Below are 18690 nucleotides of genomic sequence, written 5' to 3'. Positions count from 1 at the left end.
TAAGCTATCAGAACGTAGATGTAAGTCGGGAGTTGCTAAAACCCAATGATTACCCTAAATAATCATATACTGAATCAAAAGAAGAGCTCAGAGAGTTGAAAGTTATTCAGAAAAGGCTTAGATGGAGCTCGAATGCCAACCTTGTGTTCTTTCGAGGAATATAATCACATTCTCGTCTTGAAACATTATGTATAGTAAGGGTAAGGTACGCAAGTTGTTGCTTTGTTTTTATCACACAAACCGATGACGCTCTTTAAGTCGGAGATAGATGTCGGTAGCTCCAGTTTCTTATCTTATCATGGATTCAATCACCTTCAATCAATCAACACACCCGCCTCATCCATTATCCAGACTTACCATCATCTCCAAAAGCCTTGCCTTGACGCTTTTTCGAGCCAGTTCATTTTCGTTTGATTCAAATCAAGAAACAGCCTGATAATCCACTTCTCGACTGCGTCTCCTCACGATCGAATACTGCAACCAAACACCGGACAGTCCGAGAAACCGAGGCCTGCGCGACAGCTCTTCTTACGGTTGTTCCAGGCCTCGTTCTTTTCTTGATATATAGCCTGGGCTCACTCCATGCAACCGTTGGCGTCGGAAACAACTTCTCCCTCCCGGCGAAGGCCGCGGTTAGACTCATCATCCTCAACATCACCTCCCCTTGCGACCTCTAAGCGGGCGCGCTTCGAAATGACCACCGCTAAAGCGCGGGGCAAGCTCCCCGAGACCATCGACCTGACGCAGACACATTCTGCGTTCAAGCCTTATTCTGGTTCCAAGAAGCTTGTTATCAAGAACCTGCGAGTGCCCACGAGTCGAGATACCCAGGTTGCCGAGTACTATAAACGGACGGAGAAGGAGCTCGAGGATTCCCTAGAAGCTGTCTTTGCGGGCCGGACACCCAATGTCCCCTTGGAGCGGCTGTACAGAGGTGTTGAGGATGTCTGTCGAAAGGGAGATCCCGCCAAAGTGTACCAAATGCTCAAAGAGAGAATTGATGTACACTTGCAGCGGATTGTGCTACCCAGAATTCAGAAGAATGGACATGCTTCGAACCTCGATACTGTGAGGAGCACACTGGCAGAATGGAAGACCTGGAATACACAAACGGTAGGCTGGATGTTTCTATATGGATTTGAGATGCTAAGAACCACTTGCAGATATTGATCAGATCAACATTCAGCTATCTCGATCGAACATACTTACTACAGAAGAATCTTGCATCTATAAACGATATGGCGATTCAGCAGTTCAGAAAGATGGCATTCCCATCCCAGAGTCAAGCCTATAGAAACTCCGTCGGCGTGAGGCTAATCGCAGGTGTTTGCGATCTGGTTGAGCACGATCGAAGAGGCATCGACCAAATCGAACCTGTATTACTGAAAGATTCCATCATGATGCTTTATGTTTTGGAGGTATATGTGAAGCACTTTGAGCCCTACTTCTTAGAGCAGTCTGAGAGATACTTGAAAGAATTTGGCGAAGCTTGGAGCACGTCAAGTCTCAAGGACTACATTTTGGTTTGCGAGAAGTTACTGAAGAGAGAAGACTATCGCTGCATCCAATTCAACATCGACAGTACGACGGAGAAGCAACTTATGGACTCTGCGCATGCCCATCTCATCACCAACTACTCAGAAAAGCTCCTCAACGGTGGCAACCTGGCGAAGCTGTTGGCTGATAGAGAAGTCGAGTCAATGAAGGCTTTGTATGACTTACTTCGGTTATCAGGGATTCAAAAGAAGATGAAAGATCCATGGTGCGACTATATTCGATCAACCGGTTCGGCAATCATCAGCGACAAAGACAAGGGTGACCAAATGGTTTTGCGCTTATTAGAGCTCCGTCGATCACTCGACTTGATGATTCGAGATGCTTTCAATAAGGATGAAGACTTCCTTTGGGGCATGAGAGATTCTTTCGGGAAGTTCATGAACGACCGCAAAGTTGCTTCTTGCTGGGACACGGGGACATCCAAAATCGGTGAGATGATCGCCAAATATATCGACATGCTTCTGCGAGGTGGCCTGAAGTCTCTGCCTAAAGATCTTCTTTCAGACGTGAAAGATCGAGCGACAGCTGAGAAGGAAGGTCAAGCCAGCACGGGCGATGAAGATGCTGAGCTTGATAGACAGCTTGACCAGGCGCTCGAGCTGTTCCGCTTCATCGAGGGCAAGGACGCTTTCGAGGCATTTTACAAGAAAGACTTGGCTCGGAGATTGCTCATGGGGCGAAGTGCTAGCCAAGACGCTGAGCGCAACATGTTAACAAAGCTTCGAGGAGAGTGTGGTGCAAACTTTACACACAATTTGGAACAAATGTTCAAGGATCAGGAACTCGGCAAGGATGAAATGGAGTCTTTCAAGCAATGGCGTCAGGGAAGTGCTGAGCGCAAGAATTCTCTGGACCTTTCCGTCATGATTTTGTCCGCTGCTGCATGGCCAACTTATCCGGATGTTCGTCTCAACCTGCCGGATGAGGTTGCTACACAGATCGAGAGGTTTGACAAGTATTACAAGAACATGCATACAGGACGAACCTTGACGTGGAAGCACTCATTAGCTCACTGCTCCCTCAAGGGCATCTTCGCCAAGGGGCCGAAGGAGCTTCTTGTGTCTGCATACCAGGCTGTGGTTCTGATGATGTTCAACAGCGTGCCGGCTGATGGATTCTTGGCATATGAAGAGATCGCTACGGGAACCGGTCTTTCAGGCGGTGATCTTGATCGCACACTTCAGTCGCTAGCTTGCGGCAAAGCGCGAGTGCTGACCAAGTTCCCGAAAGGTCGTGATGTCAAGCCTACTGATACGTTTACTTTTAACAAAACATTTACGGATCCCAAGTACAGAGTCAAGATTAATCAGATCCAGCTGAAGGAGACAAAGGAGGAGAACAAGGCTACACATGAAAGGATCGCGCAGGACCGACGCTTTGAGACACAGGCGGCCATCGTTAGAATTATGAAAAGTCGTAAGAGCATGGGTCACAGTGATCTGGTGGCAGAGGTTATCAACCTGACAAAGAAAAGAGGTAGTGTTGAGCCGGCGGCGATTAAGAAGGAGATCGAAAGGTATGTGATACGCTACGTCGATAGTACTATCCGGAGTTGGCTAACGCTAGATACAGTCTTATTGAGAAGGATTACATCGAAAGAGAGGGCAATTCCTACGTGTACCTGGCATAAGGCTTGGATAGTAACGCAGACTGGTGAGGCAAGGCTATCAGGCTCAACGCTGAAGACGGCAGTAGAACGATATAGAGGTATAAGGCAAACTGAATGCTGCAACGACACAGACATGTATGTACCCGTACCAATGAATTCGATTTCCATATCAAAATTTGACTTCACCTTGGAGTAAAGGACGGACGGAATCCAAAGAAGCGAAGCAAGGTGGGGCCATAGTCGGCAAGGTAATGGTTGAGTAACACATTGTTGACTGACTGAGCTACTCGCCGAACGAGTAGACAACTACTTTGATACATAGCCAGGTGGTTCATGTCTGCAAGAAGCCATTGATTGGTAAGAATGGTGCCTTGGGGATGATGTGGCGTGGCCTCGTGGGTGTCTAGAGGGCTAAAGTGATATGCTTACTGTTTGCGAGCTTCCTCAGTTCTCCCAAGCTTCCTAAACTACTCTGCGCTTCAGTGATTTTCATATGAGAGAGCTTTGGTTTCCAGACGTGGAACACCGTCAATGGGTTGGGCATGTAGACCTTCTGATCGTAAAGAAATCTTGAGATGGAAACATGCCCATATCTATAGCACTCTTGCAGGGTTAAAGGTAGCTAAGACATAATTGAAACATGAGACTGCGACTGCAGAGCTAAGGGGCTTCAGAGAGCCCTGGACTAAACGATGATGCTGCATTGGCCATGTTTGAAGAAGGTCATTTGATGTCTTGTATTGACATCGTGTGAGAGGAGACCCCCAGCAGATTGCTATGGATAGTGGGAAAGTAAAAGTCCAAGACCAAGTATAGCGTATGAGTGCCAATCTACTATGATGAATCTTTACCAGCACAATAAGCTGTGTCCTCTGAAACGGACGAGTTACATAACAGGGTTAAAGCTGATGGATCGCAATCGTGATAGAAGCTTCCTGATATTCCTAGGGTTATGATTCTGCAACAAGACGAGAATACTCGAAATTATTTCTATCTTTTCCCCTGCTCTGAACAGATGTGCTCTCAGTTTCTCAGCTGAACTACTCGTTAGAGGTGCCTCATCTGTCTACGGCACCAACGCCTCGGAAGATCAAGAAGTGCGTTTTCAAAACTGGAAAAACAGATTGAAAATAGAAACCGAGTCATGGAAGCGGTATTCGTGGCTTCTTGCAGAGAAGAAAAGGCTGACGAACTCGGCCTTAATGAGAATGACAAGGTCGTTGAGAGGCAGAAGGTTGAAAAGGCCACCTAGAGACTCACCGACGGCATTGAAAGGGATAAGAAGGAGAGTCTAGACTCGACACAGCATTCTCCTGGCATGTCATCAGTCATACAATGCTCCGAAGATAACCAGTTTTGGTATCTATTTCGGTCTCTAGACAAACACATCTATAGTAACTGCAGGCTTAGTGGCCTCATGGGACATTGGCAAGATGTTGTATCACTCGAGATCTTGGTGCTTTACATTGGGCGTGTTGGAGACGATATGCGGGTATTTCCTGAATCTCTACCGACTGACTTACCTTAGTCACGGAGACATTGGAAGATGTGGGTGTATCAATTAATGCTCTGATTCTTGGGCAAGTATTCTAAAGGCAAATGATGCTGTCGACCATTGACGAATGTCGCCGGCGTGAACCAATGACCAAGACTTACTTACACTCGGATTAACAAAAAGAGTAGTCGGTCGCCTGCCCTCAGACCAAGAAAAAAGAAAGAGAAAAAGGATAAGAAAAGAAAAGCAAAGCAGAGTAAGTGATCGACCCCTCACGAGGCGTCCACAAGGCAGCCATGTTTGGGCGCCCGGCCAAAGTTGGCAGACATGAACTGAGGGTGTGAAGGAGAAACGCCTTGAAATGTACTGTAGAACAGAACAGAGAGACATGCCCGTTCTGAGTTGAATTCATTCTCAGTGTAACCTCTGTTTGACAGGCGGCCAGTTGCCTCATCATCGACGGTTGTATCGCCATCGGGAAGAATCGATATATTGGACAGGTCACACTACACGGCCACGCGGTAGACACGCCTTTGTACTATCGTCAACTGTATGTATCATTGTGTTGTGTTGTGCTATGCTATGCTTTGCTGTCTCAAATCAAGCCTGATAAACCCCGTATTCATGTCTCAGAATCCAGACACAATTCAGAACGACTCCAACATGAAACATGTTCACTTTCGCCTCATTTTGTTGTCGCATTGTATCTCGACGTATAGAAACCCTCATAGGCCATCCACCATCGATAGCCTGCGCCGCACATGCACTTCTACACTGGATCATTCTACCTCTGCATCCTGCATCCTAACTGAGTTAACATGTTCGACATACTCACATAGACCAGACTTATCTTGTTGCAACTGAACTAATGCGCTTCTGGACCAAACTGCTGACTATATCGTGCATAAGATGGGATGGGGCCGTGACGCGGTGTAAATGGATGGATTGCGTTACCACCATCCAAGTACTAATCTATCTACTGTACACTTTGGACGCACGCACCTCCAAGGCAGGCAATCCAGGCTGATTGAGTCATTATGCCTTCATATCCATTTTCAACCATGTCAATCCCAACTGCCGCTGACATGGCGAACCAACAGACCAAGTACTATGTAGTAGTAATATGTATGCACTTTGGCAAAGCTGTCTTCCTGTCTGCCTTATGAGGACCATATCAACCAAATATGCACATCATTCAGCTCGCTACTGTACATTCTCTGTAATCACTTGCATACCCGACCTTCCCGTGAAGCTATTCCTTAGTGCAAGTCTCAACTTGTTTCACCGATTCCTCGATATGTCCGACCTGGACCTGTCGCTCTCACTTTTCGTGCTATGGCGGACAAGGCCTAATTCCACGATAGAACTACACTTCTAGATTGTGGGCAACACGCTGCGTCTGTGTCTGTTTCTGTGTCAGCCCCCTCATCCTCAGTAGCACAGGCTTCGGACATATCGAGCGACATCAACGCCCAACGAGTTCGTGGTGGTTTTTTTGAGTCCAGCCATGGTGTCTCCGAGGCAATTCTCTGATTCAACAGCACAGCAATGCAGGGCCTCTCTCAACTCGAACAAATGGTTACGCAGCGTAAAAGATCTCCAGATCATCGTGTCAAACTCTCACCGGGCGACCGAGGGCCGCAGAGTAACACACCCAGACACTTAGTCATAGTGAATAGCATAGCATGGCATGGCATAGCATGGGATGCTGTATCTTAGAAACGGCGATCGCCTTCCTGCATATCTGGGCGCTGACAGAACGGGCTGTCGGTGTCGGGTCAGCCTCTCGGCAACTTGCCTCATCGTTCATCGTCGGTCGCCATATCGAGACAACGTGCGGTAACACACAATGGAGGCGCCGGTTGAAAGGGCCATCTTTAGTCGTTGGTTTCTGCCGATTGCCTGATGTAAGTCAGTCTGGCCGCGTCGACCAGGCGAATGGTGCCGTATCTCAGCAGAGGTCGGTAAGGAATGCATTTGCCGATTATTTAGTTCGCTTCGGCTGAGAGTCCTATTGTATGCTTATTCATTCATGATATCGTCATCAATGTGCGTGCGTAGTTGGCTTGCGCCAAGCTGATGTGCTCTTGGTGGAGGTTGATGGGCGAACCACTAACTCGAGCGCAGAACAACAAATGTATGGTTCGCCTTCAACAACAACCTTCAGTTTCTCAGTAACACAAAACTGGCTTTCATCATCAAGATGCCCATCACTGCCGTGTTATGTCGGAATACCAGATCAAGCAACCAACGCCAATACGTACTTGTCTTGAGCAATGCCTGTCCAAGTTCAAATAGACCCTCACTCGCCCTTGAGTTTCCCACAGAGATCCAGAGACACTCCCAATCCAACTCCAACAAACAGCTATTCCTTTCCTCATATCTGCAAGCAAAGCAGACTTTCTCCAATTGCTTGACACATCTGCTTCAACAAGGCTGTACTGCGCCCCTCCTTAGTCCTCAACCTTCCATCCCCCCCTCCATCTTTTTACTAGGACGCATCCCTTTGCTATCTCGACAGCCTCACTTTTTATTTGCACAAATCTTTGGACGCAGGAGATTTCGAATCCCTCCCAAGCTGCGCCCACCCAAGCTCTCCATCTCCAGTCGTATATATCATAGCCCTGTTCTTCCCCTCAATCGCATCAATCTCAGAATTGGAATTCCCCATTCACTTAGCAGATACCAATCACACTATGGCTGGTATTCCTCCTGTCGGGGCTATGCCTCGGAGTATCCCAGCACCAATGCATCATACTCAAGCTCCCCAAACACGACCTTCAATGCCCCAGCAGACCGGAGCCCCTGCAGGGCTTCCTGCATTCATGCCTGCCAACACACGGCCCTATAGCCATCCTCCCCAGCCTCCCATGGATCTGCGACTGCAAGATCACGCTGAGATCAAAAATGTCCGAAGCGGGGAGCTTCCTATGTACAGAGCTCTCCGCCTCGAAAAGACCCCTGTTGCCTCCAGTGGTGGCAAGGCACGGGATACAGAATATGACTGGGAGACCATTACTCGTACAGACAAGAATATGTCCCAATCAAGGATCAAGGAGAGGATCGAGCACTTGGATAGAACCACAAGACCTGTCTCAAAGAAGAAGCAAGACAAGAACGAGACTATCCAGCTTCAGCTCGACAGGGCTCAAGCTGATCTGACCAAAGAGGACCGTGACTTCCGGTTCTACTATAAGCTGGCCCAGATCGAATCAGAATGGCGGGCCGCAGATGATCCAAGGCACCGGGATGACAGAAGTGTGCGAAGCTCCAAAAAGCATAGAAGCCACTCGAAGCGGAGCAAATCTCCTAGGCTCGAGAGAGTGGCAATCAATGCATATTTCCAGAGGATGCCGGCCTCTAGTCGACATAACTCCAGAACTCTCGATACACATGTATCGATGAGACAGCCAAGGCAAGCCCAACAAACACATACCCAGCCACACATGGGAGGGTTACCGCCTGTCACCCTCCCCCAAGGATTTGGGCCCCCTCCTCCTCCTCCTCCTCCTCCTCCTGCTGCTGCTGCTGCTGCTGCTGCTCCTGTTGTTGCAGCCCCTGTCGGGCCAGCGCCTCCTCCAGCGACTGATCCAAGATTGAACGGTCAACTCAGGCCTCCTACGGGGGAACAAAACGTTCCTCGTATGCCTCAAGCGCAATCCCCTCGACAGGGCCAATTCAACAACGCACAGCAAAGTGGCATGCCACCTGCAAAGCCAGGCAATGCGGTCCCTCATAATGCAGGTGTCGTGCCGCCAGTACTAAGACCAGTACCAGCACCAGCACCAGCACAAGGACAAGTTCCAGCTCGACCACCCCCAAGGCTACCAGCGATCAATGTCCCCATCGATCGACCACCACATGGGCCATTTCCAGGGGCGAAAGCTCCTCCACAGATGCCCTCGTCAGGTTCCGGTGCACCCAAGACTTCATATGAGGCAGGCAATCGCTCACCAAAGAAAACGGCACCAGAGCCAGGGTTCAAGTTTGAAGATAAGGTCAAGGCTTATGATAACTCGGGCCGAAGTTCCTCGCCTTCTAATGGTGATAGTGACGAGTGGTCAGAAGATGAAAGCGAGGACACAAGGCCGTCGTCTGTTGATTCCGGCAGCAGCCCGCAACGGGGTCGAGGGCGTAGCCCGAACCCGAAGCGTATGCCTTCCGACCATCACGAAAACATTATCATCCAGGATCCTCGCAATATCAGAAAGGATGCTGAATATATAGCCGATGGCCGCTCCTCTCGACATTCTGATCAGCAGCATGTGCGGTTCAATTCCCCCGGCCGCCGCTACCGTGACGAAAGTCGCTCGCCTAGAGGCGAATATCATTCTCCCCGGGAACAGCCTTGGAAAGGAGAGCCGCCACGAATTATCCAGGCAGCGAGACCTAGTGTCCGTCATGTTCGCGGCACTGCGCCCCGACGAGATGATTCTTATGATATCCGACCCAGTCGCACCGACAAGCCCCTTGAGCGAGCAAGATTGGACGACGGCCATCGTGACCGTGACGTTCGAAGAGACAATGATCGCTTCAAACATCTTGAAGAGGATCTTCGACGGCGCCGTGAACTTAAGGAGAGGCGAGAAGATCGAAGGCCCGACGACTACAAGTACGTCCACCCTGAACCTCGCTGGAGTGATCGACGGGCTCGAGAGTATATGAGCCACAGTGGGCCACGCTTTTCACGACAGCATCATGAAGACCGTGAGGATTTTAGGAGATACACTGGCCGACGAGACTGATAGCATGGGTCGGCAGTCTTCTTTGTTGCAATTACTGTGCTTTTACATGCTGTTTGAATGGGATCAGTTCATTGTACTGGCATACGGAATGGATTGTATAACGTTAAGGTTTGGGAATGGCGCTTTTATCGTTTCTAGGGGATGCAGCTGAGTTGATAATTCGGTATCCTGGAGCAAAACATGAATATTATAATGATGAACAATATCAGTGCTGATAATTAATTGTGCATAGCTACCTATGGTTCATTACCTAGGTATGCTGAGAGGTATGCATGAACGGCATATATATACCACGTGACTGAGTGAGTGCCGGTAGTGCGTTAAGTGAGGGGTGTCGCGCCTGGAACGCGTCTGGTACCTAGTACTGTATTCATGTGAAGACTTCATTCGTCGTACCTGCCCGACTGACCAGGTTCGGGGCCGAGACGCGTCCTTATCTTGCAGGAAATCACAATCCGCATCTACCTAATATGACAGGACCGTGGGGTACGGATGCTTCCTCGATAATCTCGTCTTCGTTCAATTGAGTCTTGCAACTTCCTGCCTCGTTCTTTTCATCCTCGGCTCCTCCCTCGTTTTCCTACCTTACCTGCCGAACCTTCAGCGGTCGCCACCTCACGATATTTTATGAAGGTTGGTATCAACCACCTTCCTTTTCGTTCCTCGCCGGCACGGGCGCTCCTTCTTCGACAAGCTGTGCAACAGCAACGAGTTCAGGTGCACTCAACTGGTCCGACATATTCACCAAACCTCAACGCAATGCTACAGCGTGCAAACAGCCAATACGAGGCCAATGGCCCTCCTCCCCAACAGAGGAGCCAGCCCAGAAGCCAGTCGTTCCTTCCTCCCAGCAGCCCAAGTACTCATAATGCTACTCATAATGCCGATATTCGACAACAACTAAAAAAGCCAAACGCCCCTGCTGTGTCGGCGAGGACCATGCCACCATTCTCCAGACCTCTTCAAAATCGACCCTCTAACATGAACCAACTCTCAAACAATTCTCGGCCGCCAAACGGTGTTGGCGGTGGATCACTGGCTTCTCTTTGTGGAGGGTCAAACTCATTCGGCGGGCAAGCAGATGTAGTTGATCTTACTGGACCTGAAGCTCACACAAAGGCCCAAGCAGCGGTCTTCTTCACGGAAGACGACTTTTGTGACGATGACGAGCTCGATCTGGATTTTCAAGCCCCTTCAGCACTACCACCACTTCCTGTAAATACTCCAGCCAAGCGTATCACCAAGGAGAACATGCCGCCCCCACCGCCAACATCGACACAGACAGACAGGGCTCTACCTTGGTCTTCATCACCCCCCTCACATTTCCTACCACCGTCCCGCAATACATCTGTCACTTCAACGACGGCCAATATTTCAATGAAGCGCGATTCTTCTGGTGACCAAGATGACTTTGATATTCCGGTCCCTAAAAAGGCCAAGAAACGCGTACTGCCTCAAAGTTTCAAGCAGGAAGAACCCGAAGATGAGAGTGATTTTCACCCTCAGGTCGCCCTAACACCGAATAACAAGCGGAAGGATTTTCTTAATCCAACGGCGAGCGCTGTCAAGGAACAGAAGAAGCAATTTCGAACTCAGCGTCAGCAAGAGCAGCCAACGGGCAGCACCGATCTCTCCGTGGATGAGATCAAAGAAGTCACCACTTCGCATTCCAAGGGCAATTTTGCCATATCGCTCAGTGAAGAGCAGAGACATGTCTTAGATTTGGTAGTGAACAAGAACCAGAGTGTCTTCTTCACTGGTGCGGCTGGAACTGGTAAATCTGTCCTCATGCGAGCCATCATCACGGAATTGAAGAAGAAGTATGTCAAAGACCCAGAACGAGTTGCGGTTACTGCCTCCACGGGACTTGCTGCATGCAATATCGGTGGCATTACGCTTCATAGCTTCTCTGGTATTGGACTTGGCAAAGAGGATGCCCCAACACTAGTCAAGAAAATCCGAAGGAACCCCAAGGCAAAGAACCGCTGGCTGAGAACTAAATGCCTTGTCATTGATGAAATTTCCATGGTGGACGGAGATTTGTTTGACAAACTGTCTACAATTGGAAGAACGATTCGAAACAATGGGAGACCGTGGGGAGGCATTCAGCTCATTATAACTGGCGACTTTTTCCAGCTTCCACCGGTCCCAGAACAGGGTGCAAAACGGGAGACCAAGTTTGCCTTTGATGCTTCAACCTGGACCACCTCCATAGACCACACTATTGGACTTACGCAGGTCTTTCGACAGCGAGACCCAGTATTCGCCAACATGCTCAACGAGATGCGCCTCGGTCGCATAACGGAAGACACAGTTCGGGCCTTCAAAAAGCTGGAGCGACCACTCAATTTCAACGATGGACTGGGAACCGCAGAGTTGTTTTCCACCCGGAACGAAGTCGAGATGTCAAATGAAAGAAGGTTAAGAGAACTTCCTGGCACGATCAGGAGGTACGAGGCTCAAGATACTGGCAAAGAAGATATTCGGGACAAACTACTGATGAACATGATGGCGCCCAAGAGTATCGATCTGAAGGTCAACGCTCAAGTAATGCTGATCAAGAACCTTGATGAATCACTTGTGAACGGATCTTTAGGCAAGGTGATAGGATTCTCTGATGAAAAGACGTTCGACATGGAGCCAATTGACGAATTCGATGAGGAAGAGAGAATGGCCAAAGCTCGAAAAAAACTACTCAATACATTCAAGCGCGAATCCGAATCAGGTTCCAGTGGTACCAAATTCCCGGTGGTACAGTTCATGGCAACAGATGGCACATCACGCGTGATTCTCTGCCAGCCTGAGGAGTGGAAGGTCGAATTGCCTAATGGCGAGCTCCAGGCCAAGCGAACTCAGCTGCCCCTGATCCTGGCATGGTCATTGTCAATTCACAAGGCCCAAGGTCAAACTCTCGAACGTGTTAAAGTTAATCTTGGACGTGTATTTGAAAAAGGTCAGGCTTATGTTGCTCTTAGTCGAGCGACTACACAGGATGGTCTACAGGTTCTGGGCTTTCAAAAGTCCAAGGTCATGGCACATCCTCGAGTCATAGACTTTTACAACAAACTCTACAGTGCCGAGGAGGCACTCGGAAAACCCAAGGCTCAATCTATCACTAGTTTTGTATCCAATCGTATTGGAGCGGCGCCCTCGAAAGCCCCATCGCCCAAGAAGTCAGCCCACCAGGTGATAGATTTAGACGATGAGGAAGAGGCTATGGCTTCCTTCGGATATTGAGTTTTCGAGCCGGTGGGGTTGCATTTAGATGCCAAAGAGCTTACAATCTATTGATACCATTGTATGATACGGGAGACACTGTCGAAACGCGAAGTTGCGATAGACGCGCACAACCATGGGAAAGGCGTTAAGGCGTCAAAGGGGCAGTTTGGTCGGGATAGACACACCAAAGGTCCAGTAGATATTGAGACTTGTATGCACCAAGTTATGATAATACAAATGATGAACCGCTCTCTCTAACTGTTATGACATCTGCTGTGACCATTGGGCCTACATAGTAACAAAACGTCTGCTCCGTTGGCTCCTCATTCAGCGTAGATAAGTCTACTCATGAGTCTGAGCATACCTAGCTAAGGTACGGAGTAAGAGAACCAATCTCGTTATCAGCATTCCAATCAAGCGATGCTTACTGTGCTGCCCCGTGGTCGCAAACGCAAACACAAACACAAACACAAGAGAGGCTAAAAGGTAAGGTAATGTGATTTACCTACGTTACCTAAGTTAAGTTGTGACGCACACCGAGGGAACCACCTTCTTATCGATAACAAGATTTGGCAACTTTGTTCCCACGCGAACTTCCCTACCTATTACTAGCTTGCCCCATGTTGAAATGGAAGTTCTCCCACCAAGAACAAGCCCGCATCACACAACATTAAATTACAATACGAAAACCCGCTGAAGGGCCTGCAGTAATACCTGGTCGCATACGGTATAGAAGTCGGAGAGTTCGAGCTTTACAGCTGCCACTTTTCGAACCTCGCGCCATTTCATCGCTGGGCTCCAAGTCTCGATCTCCCCTCGTTTTGCCCCATCCCGCCGCTTCGAAACTCGCCTGTAATCAGTCACTCCGTTGACGAGCCCAACCACCCGGTCCTCTCGCCTCTAACTACTTCGAAACAAAAGCAGTGCTTGTTCGCTCAACAAAGTAACGCATAAATCTTGGGGTCTCGATTCTGCGCGGCTGGAGATTGGTCTTCAAAACCTTGTTAAAGGACGTTCATGACATCTGGACTTTGCCGATCTGCCATATCCAATAATTTGTGCCAAGGAGTACAACCTTTTTCGAGTCACGTATAAACCGCGAAATCTTACCGACCATGGCAACCCAGTTCATCGGTTTGCATATGCGGGTGGTGTTGAGGGACCCTCCCGGGAGCGAACTGACTGGGACAGTGGGCAATGTTCAGGCAGGGAGCGGCTTAACATTGACTAACGGTACGCACTGAATCCTAGCCCTACACTTCCAAGAAAGATGCTAATCCCTGAGTTGCAGTGTTCGTCTCGGATACCAAACAATGGCTTCCTCACTTGCAGGTCCACGCCGCTAACATCGCCGATCTTGCTGAGGTCAAGAACGACAGGCCAGCGACATATGCGCCTCCTCCAGCCGAACCCATCGTTGCGCCTTTGATTTCGCAACCACCACCGCAACCAGCTTTTGTAGACCCTGCGATCCTCAGTCTGGGAAGACCGCCAGCAGCATTGACGCCGGCAGGCTCCGATTCAAAAGGACCATTGGAGGATGTGAGAGCTGAACTACAAGTCGCTCCTACGAGTGCCGCTGCCTCAACGCCGGGGAGACCCACCCCTGATCACGACCTGACTGGTTCTGTCAGTAATTTGGCCATCAACGAAGCGGTCCAAGAAATGGACAATGGCCAGCCAATTGAGGGACAGGCCCCGCGATCCGCCAAGAAGAAAAACAACAACAACCGACGATCTCGACAGTCCAAGCAAGGAAAGGGCCAGCGTGCTGAGGATGATGGTCAGGTTATTGAGGGTTCACCCGCCAGCGGCCGAGGCAAGGGATGGAGGCAAACACCAATTCTGCAGAGTACATCATCTTTCCAACCATTCCATTCTCTAAAAAAGAGCTCCAAGGGGCGTAAAGGCCTCCTCGATAACGGCTGGGCATCCGAAGATGTCACAGAAGAGATGGGCGAGTTCGATTTCGAAAACAACCTGGCCAAGTTTGATAAGCGTACCATTTTTGATCAGATGAGAAAGGAGGATCAAATCGACGATGCCAGCCGCCTGGTTTCTCACAACCGAAAGCCAAAGCCTGGCACAGCTGGCGGAAAGAACCTGCATTACACGGAAAATGTGCTGGACCTGCCGTCCTCAGCCAAGAAGGATGCAGACTTCTGGAATAGTGAGGCAGATGATGGATTGAACGAGGCTGAGAGACTTTCTGGACGGGAAGTTCGGAGTGGCCAAGGTAATAGGAGAGCTGATAGCAAATCGGGTCCCTCGCGAAGATCACAGTCACGCAAGGCGAGTGCTGTTGCAGTATCTGGCGGCCTTCCGCTAAGCCGTGTCAATTCTGGCGTACGTGCAAGCCACTTGTCTCGGTTGTCGATCTCTCGACCAGAATCTCGCAGTACTAACAGTAGACAGCAAGGTCACCCGCCTGGCTTATACCTCGTCCCGTCGCATAAGCGTCTTGAAACCGTTTCAGCCCTGCAGATGCTTAATCTTGAAAACATAGCAGCGAACGAGATCGGCTTAACAGAGCAACTTATGGCCGAGAATGGAGGGCGAGGTATCGCTGAGGTTGCTCTGGTAGCCCTTTCAGACCCTGCTATCAAAGTACGGTTCGGCCTTGCTGGTGCAAATCCCTCCTCCAGTGCCACATTGACGAGTCCGGTGGTGGTGATCCTGGCTGGAAATAACAAATCAGGTATCCGAGCTATTGCTGCAGCTCGCCATCTGCGGAACAAAAACGTTAGTATGCTCGTATGCTTAGTGGGTATTGAGCGTGAGAAAGACTTGCTCGAAGACCTGCGGCAACAGATTCAACTTTACCGAGCTTTTGGCGGTAAAATTCTCAGCAAGGTAGATCTGTTTGAGCATTTGCGCAAGGCATCATCATCAGGATCACCTGTCTCAGTGTCACTCATCATCGATGCTCTTCTGGGCTTGACCATATCGTTTGAAGAATTGCGAACTGGTGACCAGGCTGCTGTGTATGAGTTGATGGAATGGGCGAACCGAAACGAAGCGTTCGTGCTATCGGTCGATGTACCAACAGGCATCGACCCAACTTCGGGTAAAGTGGCAGTGATAGATGGTAGCCGCCTATTTGTGAAACCCCGATACGTTATTGCCATGGGTGCTCCCAAGCGAGGCTTGCTTGAAGCCGTGACACCACCTGATGAGGACGACCCTCAGAAGATGAACAACGCTGGACACGAAGAGGAATGGCGTCTATTTATTGCGGACATCGGCCTTGGAAGTGCCGTCTGGAGGAAGGCTGGAACCAAGATTCGGAGAGGTATCGACTTTGATGAGAAGTGGTTACTGGAGATGAAGTATCGGGACGGACAGCAGGACGGAACCGACTCAGATGAGGAATGATATACCGCACGAAGCCAGCGAGAACATGGACTCATGACATGGGGAAGGGGAGAAGAAACAGAAGAGAGCAAAAAGTTGAGCGATTGATTTACCTGTTGCATGGGAAACGGCCAGTGGGAATATGCATTTTCGGGAATATTTGGCGTTTGGTGGGTATTGTTTGGGCGCTTAAGAGGATACATTATTGCATTTGAGGTCAAAAGGGGACCAAATACCCAGGAGTTCAGTCAAACTAGGATGCTTTTTATATGTAAATAGCTTTTCTGATGGTTCCACTATTGCTGATGTAGCTACAGTGAAAATAAATATTCATAGCTGTGGTGGTTATTCGTGTTTTGATCGAAGATTGATTAACGAGACGAGCCAAGTTCGCCAAGAGTATGGAGAAGGTTGCACAGAGGCCAAGTTTAAGTTAACTAAGCTACGGGGAGAAAACTAAGCTTTGCCAAGCATATTGTGAACTCGTTGTGCATGTGCAGGCTTGGCACTTTATAAAAGCTTGATTAGGTTAATGCCATTCCTGTTATATGACGTGAGAGCTTGTGGAAGAAGGGGGAGGTCAACGGGCAGGTTTATTTTGAGTCACTGTACGACCTAGAGGTAGTGTAGTGCCTAAAACAAACTGGTACGTGGTGTCAAAACAGAGTAAATAGTCCGATATTGTTAGTTAGGTATCTATCCCTATCCGTACATTCATAGCTACATCAATCAATAGCTTGAAAATAGCGCTTCTGATTTTGTTTGCCCAGGGCAATCAATGGTCGATTGATTGATTGGTACAACACGTGGTCGGAGAATTCCTGTGGCCTAAGGTAGGTTCAGTCTTATTTTAGGTTTGTTTTTAGGTTCGGGTTCATCGGCTGAGCCGACGAGAAGCTGGTGATGTTAGATCAGTAGTAGATATTCAAGAGTGAAGACTCTTTGGCCGAGGCTGCCAGGTATTTTTGGTCAACCTCTTTCAGATGATTTACCTGTCTCTCTTTCTCTCTGGTCATCGATTGGCCGTTTCATGGTGTTAAAGGATCACACTATCGAGAGTCAATCTTGATATTTTGTGGGAAACCCGGGTGATCTTTTCCGTACTTATTCCCCAGAGTGCACAGTGCGGATGGCTGTGGTAGTGTGGGCATTCGACGTTGAAAACAGCAGACACTTTCAGTCCAGAACAACAAGGAGCGCTAAAAGAGGCTTGATAGTTACAGTCATTCATTGTCAGTCTCTATTTATTTATTATCACTGATACTATAGCGAATCCTTGTGAGCCTTTTGTATACATTCACACCAGAAAATAAGCATATCTGTGCTTGTCAGCACCCTGACTCCTTTGACATAAAGAGGGGTCACATTGGTTTGACCATTGACTGAGAGAATTGGGGATGAGACGAAAGGGGATAAATTCAGCGCACATCAGGGTATTGCGGTTTGGGGGCTGGAAGAGGGCGAGGGCGGGGGCCGGGTCTTTAATTCTATTCCATTCCACTAAAGCCACAGGGCTGACTGTGTAAGTTCGTTCAGTCAGTCCAGATGCAAGTTTTTGCCGTTGATGATGAACGGTCCGAAAGTTTGACTGCATGACCCGGGAACGGTTGTGCATATGCTTCGTTACAATTAACTTTATCCGACTTCCAATCTCATGATCGGTCAAGTGCCCTTCTCAAAGATCCAGTGGTTTAGTTGTAGACACGTGCCACTGACAGCCCAGGTGTTACTCAAATACCACTTAACAATGGCTGCAAAGGATGCGAGCTGGCTACAAATAGAATCACTACGAGGGCTAGACTTGCCTACCTGATTGCTACTTTAGATTAAGCTGAATCATATAAAACTATCATGGGCTATGAATAAAGTCGAGATCTATATTGCCCAAGGACAGCCTAGCACCTCAGTTTATACAGTGCGCCGCTTTAAGACGAAACATCCATAGCCCACCTCATCCATGGAATGAACCGTCACTAAAATACTCAGAATAAACCAGTTTCCCCAGTATTTCCCCTCTGTCATACTGTTCCACAAACAATCTAACATTGCAATTTCTCAACCACGCGAGGAACGGACCAGGAGCTTATTTCTCTCTACCCAGAGGCCAGACTCAACCTTTTTCTCCTCAGCTTCTTAGCTTCCAATCTATGAGACTTCTTCGACCCTTCGAGATCGCCACCTAACGTTGCCCGATCCCCCAAGACCGGTCTTTCTGCATACCATCCACGCGACAATCGACGACAGTGGGAAAAGGCCAAGACTTCTCGGCGCCCAGTGTCACAGCCTCTGTTTTACAGTATTACGACCACGACCACGACCACGACTACGACTCCAAACTCCCCGTGTCATTCCCAATTACTTTCGCCTAAACAATATTTCTCGTCTCCGTGTCTTTCAGAACTCCCCAACTCCGCCTCCTTAGGGCCCCGCCGTATTCAATCACGCCCCCGACACTACTTACCAGGAACTGGAGACCGGATCCAATCAATCCGCGTTTGAATCCTCCTGTTCCTTTCCCCACGATCTCTCCCCCAAATCGCGCCCCGAACACACTCGTTTTTCTTAACCAACCCATAATCTCCAACAATTACCACGTCTCGTCGAATTCAGGTCCAGACTGAGAGATATCCGAAAATCACGAGCTGCTGCCGGTCGAAACTACTGCGTCGCTTACTCTTCGAAACGTGCCTCTCATGGCGACCGCTTAAACG

At 49.0% G+C, this 18690-nt stretch overlaps 4 protein-coding genes across 4 annotated transcripts; all 4 read left to right on the top strand.

Moving 5' to 3' along the window:
- Positions 1–693: 693 nt before the first annotated feature.
- FSUBG_5100 (cullin 4A) lies at positions 694–3187 on the top strand (the record flags this gene model as incomplete). Its single annotated transcript, XM_036683161.1, has 3 exons — positions 694–1113; positions 1164–3073; positions 3130–3187. The coding sequence occupies 3 exons, from the start codon at positions 694–696 to the stop codon at positions 3185–3187; spliced, it is 2388 nt and encodes a 795-aa protein (XP_036539407.1).
- Positions 3188–7357: 4170 nt separating this feature from the next.
- FSUBG_5099 (uncharacterized protein) lies at positions 7358–9406 on the top strand (the record flags this gene model as incomplete). The annotated part of the gene is made up of 1 exon (XM_036683158.1): positions 7358–9406. The coding sequence occupies one exon, from the start codon at positions 7358–7360 to the stop codon at positions 9404–9406; it is 2049 nt and encodes a 682-aa protein (XP_036539406.1).
- Positions 9407–10165: 759 nt separating this feature from the next.
- On the top strand, positions 10166–12643 carry FSUBG_5098 (DNA repair and recombination pif1 mitochondrial; the record flags this gene model as incomplete). Its single annotated transcript, XM_036683157.1, has 1 exon — positions 10166–12643. One exon carries the CDS (start codon positions 10166–10168, stop codon positions 12641–12643), a length of 2478 nt encoding a protein of 825 aa, XP_036539405.1.
- Positions 12644–13740: 1097 nt separating this feature from the next.
- FSUBG_5097 (uncharacterized protein) lies at positions 13741–16000 on the top strand (the record flags this gene model as incomplete). Its single annotated transcript, XM_036683156.1, has 3 exons — positions 13741–13858; positions 13917–14971; positions 15041–16000. 3 exons carry the CDS (start codon positions 13741–13743, stop codon positions 15998–16000), a joined length of 2133 nt encoding a protein of 710 aa, XP_036539404.1.
- Between the last annotated feature and the right edge of the window lie 2690 nt (positions 16001–18690).

Source organism: Fusarium subglutinans (genome assembly GCF_013396075.1).
Source record: "Fusarium subglutinans strain NRRL 66333 chromosome Unknown NRRL66333_c0000047, whole genome shotgun sequence".
Lineage (NCBI taxonomy): Eukaryota > Fungi > Ascomycota > Sordariomycetes > Hypocreales > Nectriaceae > Fusarium > Fusarium subglutinans.
The sequence above is the reverse complement of the archived record's forward strand: the minus strand, read 5'-3'. Positions and strand labels throughout refer to the sequence as shown.